This window comes from Bufo gargarizans, chromosome 5 (assembly GCF_014858855.1).
Source record: "Bufo gargarizans isolate SCDJY-AF-19 chromosome 5, ASM1485885v1, whole genome shotgun sequence".
NCBI lineage: Eukaryota > Metazoa > Chordata > Amphibia > Anura > Bufonidae > Bufo > Bufo gargarizans.
Genome location: NC_058084.1, coordinates 15,537,638 through 15,551,145, shown reverse-complemented (window position 1 = coordinate 15,551,145; position 13,508 = coordinate 15,537,638). Strand labels below are relative to the sequence as shown.

The 13,508-nt window shown below is 42.4% G+C and overlaps 1 protein-coding gene and 1 pseudogene across 2 annotated transcripts in view; both read left to right on the top strand.

Moving 5' to 3' along the window:
- Window positions 1-9,294, top strand: part of GPR20 (G protein-coupled receptor 20) — a 54,624-nt gene extending 45,330 nt beyond the window's left edge. For both annotated transcript variants that reach the window (XM_044294539.1, XM_044294538.1), the window contains exons 3-4: window positions 6,363-6,500; window positions 7,929-9,294. In XM_044294539.1, coding sequence (XP_044150474.1) covers window positions 7,949-9,010 — 1,062 coding nt within the window. In that variant the 5' untranslated portion in view covers window positions 6,363-6,500; window positions 7,929-7,948 and the 3' untranslated portion in view covers window positions 9,011-9,294. The remainder of the gene's footprint in view (window positions 1-6,362; window positions 6,501-7,928) is intronic.
- LOC122938776 lies at window positions 2,405-3,389 on the top strand (annotated as a pseudogene).
- Window positions 9,295-13,508: the final 4,214 nt, after the last annotated feature.

Sequence of the window (13,508 nt, the reverse complement as noted above, 5' to 3'; positions counted from 1 at the left end):
TTGTGTTGAAAAAATGATTTACAAGTTCAGGGAAAGATTATTCAAAGTGTAGGGAAAGGATAGGGAGGAATCATTCCACAGCATTTCTGTGAAACAGGGTTCAGAATAGGAACAATCCTATTACACCTTGCTGCACTGACTGGGGACCCAAATTGCCATTATACAGCTCTGTAATTCCAGCAAACCATTCTTGTCATTGGGGTGCAAGTGCTGTGTGATACAGCCATTAGCAGGGTTTATTACAAGGAAATATTTCTACGTCTTATTTGCCCTTGTGTGGTGCAGTTATATGTTCTAAAGCCCTTTTTGTCGTGTATTAGTGGGAAAAAAGAAAAAGGGCTTATTAGGGTACTTTAACATTAGCGGCAGGCTGTTCCGGCGGGTAAACAGCCTGTCAGATCCGTCCTGCCACTAGTTCACGTGTGCCCCCGGACTGCCACTCCGTCCCCATTGACTATAATGGGGGCCGGATGGAGTTTCAGCGGCAGCAAGGCAGCGCATGGCGAGAGGCAATCGGACTAAAAGTACGACATGCCGTACTTTTAGTCCGGCTGCCTCTCGCCGTGCACTGCCGTGCTGCCGCCGGTACTCTACTCTTGCCCCCATTATAGTCAATGGGGACAGAGCGGCAGTCTGGGGGCACACATGAACTAGCAGCAGGATGGATCCGACAGGCTGTTCACCCGCCGCAACAGCCTGCCGGACTCCCCTGCTGCTAGTGTGAAACTAGCCTTAGCCGTTGTGTGTTGAAGTGAGAAAATTACAGCCCTTTTTGGTGTGTATTAGTGACAAAAAATTTTACAAATTGTCATTCAGCGGTGAAGTTCTATTGTACTACAGCCAAGAGAGACAAGAGAATGCCAAGAGTGTGCAAAGCAGTAATCAAAGCAAAAGGTGGCTACTTTGACGAACCTAGAATATGACATATTTTCAGTTGTTTCACACTTTTTTGTTATGTATATAATTCCACATGTGTTAATTCATAGATTTGATGCCTTCAGTGTGAATCTACAATTTTCATAGTCATGAAAATAAAGAAAACTCTTTGAATGAGAAGGTGTGTCCAAACTTTTGGTCTGTACTGTATATCAGCAGCAGCCCACCCAACCTGGCTATGTAATGTCCCTACGAGACGTATTATGGCCAATAGAGGGGTAGATATACCAGGGGTTAAATTGCCGAAAAAGGGTACAGTGGGCAAGGAACCTCAGGGTTACGGGGAATGCAAGGGGTATAGGCTGGGGTCTGTAAACTAAGGGTACAGGGCAGCAGGGGTCAATATGGTTGGGCAGGTATACGGATCTATAGAGCAGTGGGTATTGCAGGGGTTAATGCAGAATATGGTTGGGGCAAGAGTTAATGGTGGTATAGGGAGGTAATGCAGGGCAGCAGTGAAGGGGTTGGGGTAAAGGGTTACTCAGTTAGTTTTCCATGTGTTTCTCTGTTTATGGTCATGAAAGCCCCCCCTCCCCTAGTCCCAAATGCTGGACTATTTATCTATCATAGGTAGGGGGGAAGATCTTTGGCCATGGGGCAGAGGTGTAGAGGTGTGGATAACCCATGCTATAAAAACAGGTTTAGCATGTCTTGATTGGGGTCTGACTAGGTCTCTGGTTAGGAAGCCCCCTGCTGACAAAAGGTGGCAGATAGTCTGCACTCTCCTGTCATGAGGTGACCAGCAAACGGGCCCATTCTCGTTAGCATCTCTATGCTAAATACCCCAGGGAGCTTGGCTGTTTCCCAGGTACTAGGCAGACAGCTCGACTCTCTATGCAGCCTTAAATCAATTATCCCCAACATGGCTGCTGGCCTTGTATCAGCGATTATAAACCTAACAATGCAAGGCAGGGCCTACAGGCCAAACATAGACCTGTATCAACTAGTGGGCTGAAGATACATATCCCACTTGGCCATTCAGGGCCAATATATATACATACATATGTATAGATATATACATATCAAACATATATATATACGCCTACCTGGCACTTCCCTCTACACCCAACATAGGCTGATATGCGACGTTTCCACCCGTTGGAATTCCACCCTCCATATGTTGTACAGACTATACGAACAGAGAAAGGCCATAAACGATTTCTTGATGATCCAAGCAGACAGGAGTACTCCCTTGTGTAACTTCGATGTCAGCCAGTGGCAGCTCATGCATGACACCTGCCGTTTGCTCAGGCCCTTTGAGGAGGCCACGTTATTTGTCAGTCGCCAGGAGTACGGGATGAACAGCGTCATTCCACTGCTTCATGTCCTGGAACAGATGCTGGTAAATCTGGCTGGTCAGGGGACTGGAGACGTGGCGCCTAGAAAGATGGTGGCAGAGTTCGATACATTTGTCTGTCAAGATCTCTGTTTACAGTCAGTGAACGGGAACATCATTTATCTCAAGGATATGCAAACACCTACCGATGGGGTGTTAACCCCCAGAAGTAGGTCATCGCACGAAGGAGCAGTCATTTTCACATTTCGAGATATCCTCCCGAAAGCTTGACCTCTGCACGTCCACGGTCTCCATTGCGAAGCTTGTCTAAAGGAAAAATTGTGCAGTGCACCCCCTTGAAGGAAACTCTTGATCCGACACAGGCTGCTTGTTCAAAACAGTGGACTCTGTACAGCGTGACACCGATGTATAATTTCTCATACACCAGACTGAAAGAGTATTCCAAGCACCTGTCTGCCCACATAGCTGCCGAGAAGCAGAAGGGCCTTGCCATTGCGGTGGGCTCAGAGCTGAACCTAAAAGCCAAATTTTCTTGTATACCTGGACTCAAAGGAAAGGACAGAGATCCACTGGCTGTGCTCATACAGATTTCATCCAAGTCTCCACTCACCAAGGCAAGCACAGAGGACTGGATTGTGTTGGTTCTGCGGGACTTACACAAAGGATGATGTATTGGAGGTGTTACCAGAGACATTTACTTGCCTCCCGCTCTTCCTGTATAATGGCTCCGAGGTGCTCACGGCTATCGTAGGGATGTGGTTCCAAAGAAACTTTGACTGTTGTTTCAGTAAGCTGGTGATCAGTTCTCAGGACCTTATGTGGCTAGCAGCGATGTGGTATGACGTGTCTGGATCAGTGTCAGCCACAGAGCTTGTTTTCTCTGTGCCGGTCGAACCTCGCATGGACACTTCATGACTTTATATTCACAAATTAAAGGACAAGGTCACGTTGGAGGAAGTAGAAAATGTATTCCTATGTCTTTACTCGCATTTCTTCAGACACTTTAGAATCCACTTATCAGCAACCCATCTCGTCAAGGTGACGGCATCTGTGGCATTAGTGCATTGTGAAGGAAAAGAAGTTCCTCAGTAAGGACTACCTAATCCGAGTGCTGGGATTCATCACAGGGCTGGCCATCAATAACATCCAGTATTGAACACATGGACGATTCTCATCTCGGACCTTGTCCAAAATGTTCGGGACCCCCCCCCCCCCCGCCCGGACGTCTTACATGTCTTAGACATGATCCCTGCAGTGCTTACTACATGTTATACCACTTCTTACCATTCTGTTACAGTGGCTGTGAGACCTGCACATACTAAGACTTATTTATGAAGGTTTTCGGCGTTGCCTGTACCGACCAGTTACCTTCCAGCTGTGATTGTGTAGCCTGCACTGTAGAAATGAGCTGGAGTCGTCGTGTTTGCTGGACTGTCCTCCAGTTATCAGCCATAACCCCATACATTTCATGATCAATATGCATTACCATCGTGGTCACCCCGACACTGGTCGTCAATCCATTCTTGTTGAGGAAGAACTTTTTTTTTTCAGTTTGTCTTTTAAATCTTGTGTTTTTGCCCCTTCTGTGCCTGCTGTGTCCTGTTTGTGAAATAAACGTGTTTTTTTTTATCCCCCGTTCAAAAAACTAAAAAATTGGCTTGTGATTTGGTAGCCAAAAGCAGGAGTGGGTACAAAACACAGAAGACATCCAAATATTCCATTCACGTGTCATCTCTGTTTTGTATACACTCCTGTTTTTTTTTTACTTTAGCAATACTGATGGATTACTGACCAAATGCTGAACGAGTGAAGGCGGATGCTCCACAGACAGGATTCGTTTTTTTGGGGGTTATTGTTCTGACGGATCAGAGGAAGGGCAAAATAATCAGTGACGTCAACACAAACTTACTGCTGACCCCCTCTCCACTCTGTCGGGGGCTCTACTTGTATAAGTGTTTAATAGAACAGGTTCTGTAGACATCTGTGGAATCAGCTGACGACGGTGTAAAAGGAGTGCGCTTCTTCTTGGTGCTAACATTGATCTGTAAGGCTGAGTTCACACTTGAGTAATTTGGTCAGTTTTGGCCCCGTGACTGCCCAAATAAGTGAAGTGTGCAGTGATTCTAAGAGCGACGCCTGTCATCTGCATGTCATACTGACTCACAGTATTATTTCACTAACACAGCAGACTCCCTATGCGTGTTACTGCAAAGTACAGAGTTCTACACTACTATAAAAGCTCTCTGCAGCTAGAAAATAGCCCTTTTTTCACGCGATTTGCCACAAATAAATTTGGATCGAAGCAAATTTTTGCAAAAAATTCGGCGAACTGGCCCAATCGAATTTTTATAAAATTTGCTTATCTCTAATGCCAATGTTACGTGTCAGGCTCGGGAAGATATGTGATGTTACTGGGGCTCAAGGGATTGCACCTTCATTATTAATTAATTGATATAGAGCATAACTTATGATCTCACATCATCAATTCCCTGTTCCTTTTCTTCAAGATCTCTGTAAATGGTCAGAATCCTCCCCAGACCCCCAAAGTTCTGTCTATTATGAAATAGTAAATACAATACAGGGAGGAGGAGGAAGATGCAGCTGCAGTATCACTAACTCGTTGCGTCTGTGGAACTGCAAGCTGTAACCTCAGAGGGGGAGAAATGGCATTAAGACATCTGATTGGCTCACAGCACACAGCAGACCACTCCCACGAAGAGCCTTCCCACACAGACATCATGGAGAAAAGAGTCCTAAATATAATAAATCCTAAAGTATACCTAGGGTACTGCTAATAACAGGGTGATATTATGTGCCATGGTTCTCACAGGTTTCTGTACACTATATATGAGGCTAATATTCTGAATATGTGTGATAATGTATTGTGATCCACTACAGCCATACAATGTGATAACTATGCTGCAAAATCTCTCCCTAAATCCTGGACATACAGGGGAACTCCTCCCCAATAGACCTCAAACATAAGGCCATATTTACAGATCGGTGTAGGATGGATCCATAATAAAGCACTCATAAAAATATATGAACCTATACCATACCTTTGATTTCGTAGGGAGTTTTTTTCTCATAGATTCATGCTGCAGTGTAATATGGGCAATATATGAAGATGGAAAAGTCAAGTGCACAAAAAGACTTCTGAGAACTGAGCTCTGTGTTCACTTACTGTAGTGTCTGAGTCTTACTCTCTCATGCCTACAGCGGTGGCTTATCCCTTTATGCAGCCATATTTGGTGAACGGAGCAAAAGTTTTAACAGGATATGATCGGATATATGGAGAGCTCTCAAGGAGGTGACTCACGAGAATTTAACTGTTTTATGGAAAAGGGGAAGAGGTTGGAGAATGACTGAGCGAGCAATTCAACATAATGAAAAATATCACCAAAAAAAGATAGAGACAAATATGCTACAATAATACTGCCCCTATCTACAAGAATATAACTACTATAATACTGCCCATATGTACAAGAATATAACTACTATAATACTGCTCCTATGTACAAGAATATAACTACTATAATACTGCCTCCTATGTACAAGAGTATAACTACTATGATACTGCGCCTATGTACAAGAATATAACTACTATAATACTGCTCCTATGTACAAGAATATAACTACTATAATACTGCTCCTATGTACAAGAATATAACTACTATAATACTGCTCCTATGTACAAGAATATAACTACTATAATACTGCTCCCTATGTACAAGAATATAACTACTATAATACTGCCTCCTATGTGCAAGAATATAACTACTATAATACTGCCTCCTATGTATGAGACTATTACTGCTATAATACTGCCTCCTATGTACAAGAATATAACTACTATAATACTGCTCCTATATACAATAATATAACTACTATAATACTGCTCCTATGTACAAGAATATAACTATTGTTATACTGCCTCCTATGTACAAGAATATAAATATTATTATACTGCTCCTATGTACAAGAATATAACTACTATAATACTGCTCCTATGTACAAGAATATAACTGCTATAATACTGCTCCTATGTACTAGAATATAACTACTATAATACTGCCTCCTATATACACTTGCCATAATAAGGTTAACTGTTGACCTTCTTTGGTTTCAGGTATATCCAGCCCTTGATGAGGACCCTATTATTATCTTCATGAAGGTTCCACGGTGCTGCTCTCTGCTGCCTGATTTCATCTACAGCAACTTACCGTATGTGTGATAACGAACCTCCACTGACTGCATAACTCATAAGGTACGTGTCACGTCAATAGAGTAGATATGGACAAGGGCAGCGAGGCCCTGGACTGAAGCCCCCCACTGTCCCTAGCTACTTGCAGTACAAGCCCTAGATGGCTAGACTGCAACTGGTCGACGGTCCCCACACTACAGACATGTGCAGTGACAGACAGACAAAATAGCAATGTCATCACAAACGGGTCAGAATCAGATGGGCTATTCAGTACCAGAACAGAATACAGAGAGTGGTCAGAAGACAAGCTGAGGTTCGAAGCACAGGATATCAATAAGCAAAATGGTAACAAGGAACCTAGCTGGTGAGCCAAACAAAACTATCACTGGCACTAGTGTATGTCCAGGAGGGGATTTAAACAGAGTGCCAAGTCCAAGCGGAGAAGACATATATGTTTGAGAGGTATTCTGGCAACAAAAGTTATCCCCTATCCTGAGTATAGAGTGGTGGGGATCCAATGGCTGGGACTCCCACCAATCATGAGAAAGTTGGTCCTGTGTCCCCTGTTTGAATTGAGCAATGGTCAAGCATGCACACTGCCCTATATTCATCTCTATGAAACAGAGACACTGGACACCCCATTCTCATGATCAGTGGAGGACCCAGCAATTAGACCACTACCGATTTAACAACTATCCACTGGATAGAGGATAACTTCTTGTTACCGGAATACCCCTTTAAGAAGTAAAGTGCAGCGGGAGAAAATACTTTGTGTGTACAGGTTAGGAGACCAATGAACTAGAGAAAGTCCCCTTAGGATCCAAAATGAGTGACTATGGTTACAGCTTCCTCTCCCATATTAGTATGGCAAGTGCAGCTCTGGAGCACAAACAGATGAAATATGGCACAGAATAAGACACCAGGAGCATTCATGGACAGCCATGAATGTAAGTCATCACTCCCATCCAACCTAGGTCAGAACATTCGAGAACCTTCCACCAGCATAGCATGGCTTGATCGACTGACCAGTTCTCCCTCATGAGTTTGCTTGTAAAATTGGGGGAGGGGCTGTTAAGGTTCTGTCCATCCATAGAAAAGGGATAGAACCCACTCTGTGAAACGTAAGAACTCTTCAATCTAGACTCCAATGCCAGGCAGGTATATTGAATAATGTTATATAGGCTAAGATTAGTTCTACCTGCAAAAATTGTCTCTGCAATGCGACCTATAGGTGACTCTTCTGTTAGTCTGACCCCTTAAAGAACCAGTACCAACTTGTACAGTACCAGAGATGTTAAGGCGTCAGGAGCCTTTGACATACATGGTAGCTCACTCCTCAGCCTTCTAATTTCTCTGGAACAAGAAATTCAGATACCAAAATACTTCTGGGGTGGGGATGAGCCCAAAACTTCAAGTTAAAGGTTATTTAGTGTAAATGTAGGGGATACTGAAGTAAACCAGCCTAACTCTTGTTCCATCTTCTTTTTTTAGGTTGGTTTGGGGGACTGACCATGGAGTGCCTACTCAGCCAAAAATCCAACAACACAACGGGTGACCATGGACTGAACACATCTCTTGCCAACACGCTCAAAACCCAAGTGAACCAACTGGCAGACTTAGATGAGACATTACACACCAAATTTTATGGACTCTGGGTGGCCCTGCTGATCATTAACACCCTCATTTTCCTCATTGGGATAATATTAAACAGCTTGGCCATTTATGTGTTTTGCTTCCGAACCAAAGCCAAGACCACGTCAGTCATCTACACCATCAACCTGATAGTGACGGACCTCCTGGTGGGGCTCTCTCTGCCGACCCGCATTGTCATGTACTACAGCGCTGAGGCTTGTCCAACCTGTTCATTTGTCCACAGCTTCACCTACTTTGTAAACATGTACTGTAGTATACTCTTCTTGACTTGTATATGTGTTGACCGCTATATGGCCATCGTGCAGGTTGAGGCATCACGAAAGTGGAGGAATCCCAACTATGCCAAATGCTTCTGTATTTTTATATGGATATTTGCTGTGGTGGTGACCTTCACCATCTTGACCACGACCATTAGTCACCCGTCGTGTTGCTATTTTCAGCTCTTTACTCTGACTATCTTCGAATACTTTGTGCCTCTTATCATCATCACTTTCTACACCCTTAGGATCATGTGGGCCCTGTCCAGGTCAACCCTCATGAACCAAAGTCGGGAGAGGCGCATGAAGGCCGTACAGCTTCTCATCACCGTGCTCATCATATTCACGGTGTGCTTCACGCCCATACACGTCAGCCAAGTGGTCTTCTGTGCCAGTCTAAACATGCCTCGGGATGTCATACTTATCGTCTACCATGTCACAGTGACGCTGAGTAGCCTTAATAGTTGTATGGACCCTATAGTCTACTGTTTTGTCACCAACAACTTCCAGTCCACCATGAAGAGCATCTTCAGGAAGCATCGACCAGAACGGAAAAGCATGGACATTGTGAGTCTACACAAAAACTCAAAGGGTTCAGGGACAATCACAGCTATTTCTAACGCAATAGTAAGCTTGCCGTTACAGAATAGCAATCTTATATAGTGTGGTCAATGTGGTCACGTGACTCTGGACAATGAATCGAGCATTCTACAATAGACACTGTATCACTAGATACATAGGACTGGTGATAAAGACCAGAAACAAAGACAAGATGCATTCCAAAGACGACCTATTGCTCATGGAGATGTAAAGCGGGAATTCAGTTGTACTGTAGTTTTTTATAACTTTTCATGATTTTTTTTCTTTTCTAATGAAAAACAATTTATCCACAGGCCAATCTGATGTGTGTAAACCAACCTGCAATAAATTATTTTTCTTCTTTCAGATGGAAGATGATGTTTTTTTCAAACAATGGGCCTAGATCAGTGCAGACAACCCCACCGATAAAGTAGGCACAATGTTATCTGTCAGATCACTCGCAATAGATGAGTTTCCATCCCACAAACACATCATGAGAATATTCAACTCAGTATAAATGAGATAACCCAACTAGTTAAGATTTTACTTAGTGACCAGAGCTCTACTAGTCAAGATGATTACTACTCAGTTTCTCTGTAGATAGCCCTGTGAAGATAATACTCAATGTTGAGTGCCGTACTAGTTAAATAGTATAGATAGCCCTATAGTCAAGTGGATTCTAAATGTAGAGAGTTCTACTAGTCAAGGTGATACTCAATATAGATAGCCCTACTAGTCAAGATGAAACTCAGTTTAGAGAGCTCTAACAGTCAAGATTATACTCAATGTACAACCCTACTAGTCAAGGTAGCAATGTAAATGGATCTACTAGCTAATGTGATGCAATGTGATGTACAGAGCCCTACTAGTCAAGATGGAACTCAATGTAGATAGCTCTATTACACAAGTTGAAAGCTAAAGTTGATAATCTACTAGTCAATGTCAAAATGAATGTAGATGACCCTTCTAGTCAAGATGAAACTCAATGTAGATAGCTCCAGTCAATATCATTACTCAATGTATAAAGCCATGACCAGTAAATTTGAAAGTCAATAAAGAGAACTCTACCAGTCAAGTTGAATACAAGGTTTATAGATCTACTAGTCAATATCAAAATGAATGCAGAAAACCCTACTAGTCAATATGAAACTAAATGTAGATAACCCTACTAGTCAAGATAAAACTCCATGGTCATAGCTCTACTTGTCAAAAACATTATAGGTAACCCAACTAGTCAAGGTGAAACTAAATTCAGGTAGCCCTACTAGTCAAGAGCTGACTCAAAGTGGAGAGCTCTACTATTCAAGATGAATATCAATGTGAATAGCCCTGACAGTCAAGATAATATTGACTGTTGACTGAAGACAATATTTAGTGTATAAATAGTCGAGAGTAAATGTCTAGTGATGAAAGGGGTAAGAACAACCATTACTGTTCCTTTAGCTAGTTAGTAGAATCATCTTTTAAGTGGTTCTCTCAGTTGTTATGTCTGCAACCTTTGGATTAAGATGATGGATAAGAGAATGTTCTTCTTAATTCTGAGCTTTTATCCACATCTTCTCATCTTGTCCATGGCTCTCCTCATGCCACAGCTCTAATCCTCTCACGACGCCCATATCCAGGTGAGACGAAGACGTGAAGACTTTTGCTTCTATTGTTTCAAAGTTTCACTGTTTGGCCAAATGATTGAGCATTTATCACCCGCAAGCGCTGAAAGTGAGAGGAGCGAAGACAAATATTTATTACCCGTGTTTAGCTTTTGTTCCATTAATAGTTGGAAATTAAACAACGGGAACATTATCTGTTCTTCACTTTTTGACATCCAAGAGCTGCTCTGGAAAATCTCTAGCTCTAAGAAGTCTGAAAAATTACCACAGTAAAATTAAATAAGAGTCCTCCATCAATGACTACCTGAAAAGTAGATACCTGAATACAAATGTAGCATTTCAACCTTTGTTTTATTATATTTTTGTATTTTATTCTTTCTTTTTTTTATGAATGTTACTTAAATTTATTTTTATATTTTATCTTTTTTTATTCTATTTATTTTATATATTTCACTTACTGTATTTTTTGTTTAATTGCTTTATTTATTTTTGGCTTTTATTTTGATTTTTTTCAATTATATGTACAGTTTTTCGTATTTTACTTAAATTTTTTTTGTTTTATATTTTATATTCTTTTTCTTTCTATTTCATTTATTTATTTATTTCTATTTTTAGGTTATTATTGTATTGTTAGGCTTTGAGCCACTCCCAAATATCTAGGAATAGGACACTGTAATGACCTACATAGAAAAATGACAGCAGAAGTCATACATTTAAAAAACAAAAACACCCCCAGCCCACAGAAGTATCCTGTGGAGAAAAGCATTGGACCTTATGTCTTAATCATTGACTTCAGGTTTTTCAGTCAGTTCTATTTCCCCAGGTGCATAACATCCAGTCCCCGGCAATGCAGTCTACCATTGTCACAGGTGTATAACATCCAGCCCCCAGCCATGCAGTCTACTATTATCACTGGTGCATAACATCCAGCCCTTGGCCATTTCGTCTACCATTACCACAAGTGTATAACATTCAGCCCTTGGCCATTTTGTCTACCATTACCACAAGTGTATAACATCCAGCCCTTGACCATTTTGTCTACCATTACCACAAGTGTATAACATCCAGCCCTTGGCCATTTTGTCTACCATTACCACAAGTGTATAACATCCAGCCCTTGGCCATTCGTCTACCATTACCACAAGTGTATAACATTCAGCCCTTGGCCATTTTGTCTACCATTACCACAAGTGTATAACATCCATCCCCTGGCCATGTAGTCTACCATTACCACAGGTACATAACATCCAGCCTTTAGACATGCAGTCATCATTACAGACATTTGTGAAAGAAAGGCTCATTGTAAGGAGCTCTGTGAATTTCAACATAGTCCTTTAATAGGATGTCACTGCTGCCACAAGTTATTTCCATCCTAGATATTCCACCATCATCTGTGAGTGGTTTAATTGTAAAGTGGAAAGAACCAGTTACAGAGCGGAGTTCTGAGGAGCATAAGAGTCCAGACCTTCTCTGCCCTTAACATCAGCACAGAAACTGTGCTGTGTCGGGAGCTTCAAGGCATGGGCTTCCATGGCCGAGCAGCTGCAAGCAAGCTTTACATCACCAAGCACAATGCCAAACATCAGATGGAGTGGTGTAAAGCATGCAGCCACTGGACTCTGGAGCAGTGGAAATGTCTTCTGTGCAGTGACCAATCATGCTTCTCTAACTGGTGGTCTGATGGATGAGTCTGGGTTTGGTAATGCAAAGGGAACGTTACCTACCTGTCTGCATTGTGCCATCAGTAAAGTAAAGGAAATTTTAATGCTTCAGCAGACCAGCCTTGTGGCAATAGTTTGGGGAAGGGCTGCTGCAGTTATCTGGTTTGGGGTGGCCCCAATGCTATGCTGGGACCCCCAGACACCATCAAGGTATCACCAGATGTTGCTGCTCTCTGGAAGGGATTTTAAGTAGGGTGAACCCCAATGGGAAATAATTCCAGAGAGTCAGGGTTTGTAGTAAACCAGTGTGCTTCTTTACTGGAGGGATTCAGGTACAAAACATTACAGGTGAGGCACTGATCTGGCTTCTCCAGTCTCCTCCCTGGCAGAAGAAGGGTTTGATGCTGAGGATAGACCTGAGCTAGCTGTCCCTCTCTCTCTCTCTCTCTCTCTCTCTCTCAGAAGGCTGGTATCCTGGTCAAAGGCTGGAGGCCCACAGTCTATAGCTCTGTAGTCCAGATGGAAAGAATAGCTATTAGAAGGATTTTGAGCTTTATTCACTTTTTTAAACACACTGCTATTATTTTGAACACAACTGTACACATCAAATTTAATTACACAGTATCAAATAGTGCAAGTTAACCATTTCAAGTAAAGTAAGAAGTTGCTGACTTGCAAATGTCCAGACTTCAAAGTACCCCTGGTACTACCTGGTACACAGTGCACTACAACTTTTCTGTCCCAGCATGACTGCGACCCAGTGCACGAAGCAAGCTCCATGATGGCATGGTTGGGGGAGTTTGGTGTGGAAGAACTTGACTGGCCGCACAGAATCCTGACTTCAACCCCATCCAACACTTGATCTAACGACCAGACTGCGAGACAGACCCTCTCTCCAACATTAGTGTCTGACCTCACAAATGCTCTTCTGGATGAAGGGCAAAACTTCCCAGAGACATATTCCATGGTCTTGTAGATATCCTTCCGAGAGAAGCAAAGGGGGGAACCAGCTCCATATTAATGCCTATGGATGCAGAGTGAGATGTCATAAAAGCTCCTGGAAGTGGAATGTGTATGTGTCCAATACTTTTCTCCATATAGTTCATTTTCCAATGTGCTATTAAATGTTCCCGATCATGCAATAAGCCAATGTTATGAGGCAATTGGTGGAGCAACAGTGGAACCAGCAGGTGAGAGCCTAATGGGCTAATTGATGGTGAGGACCAATTTAGGAACAAGGCCCTCACCACCCAAAAAAAGAGTAACCTTACTCTTTAAATTTAGAAAGAACATGGCTTTCCTTGCAGCAAGAGC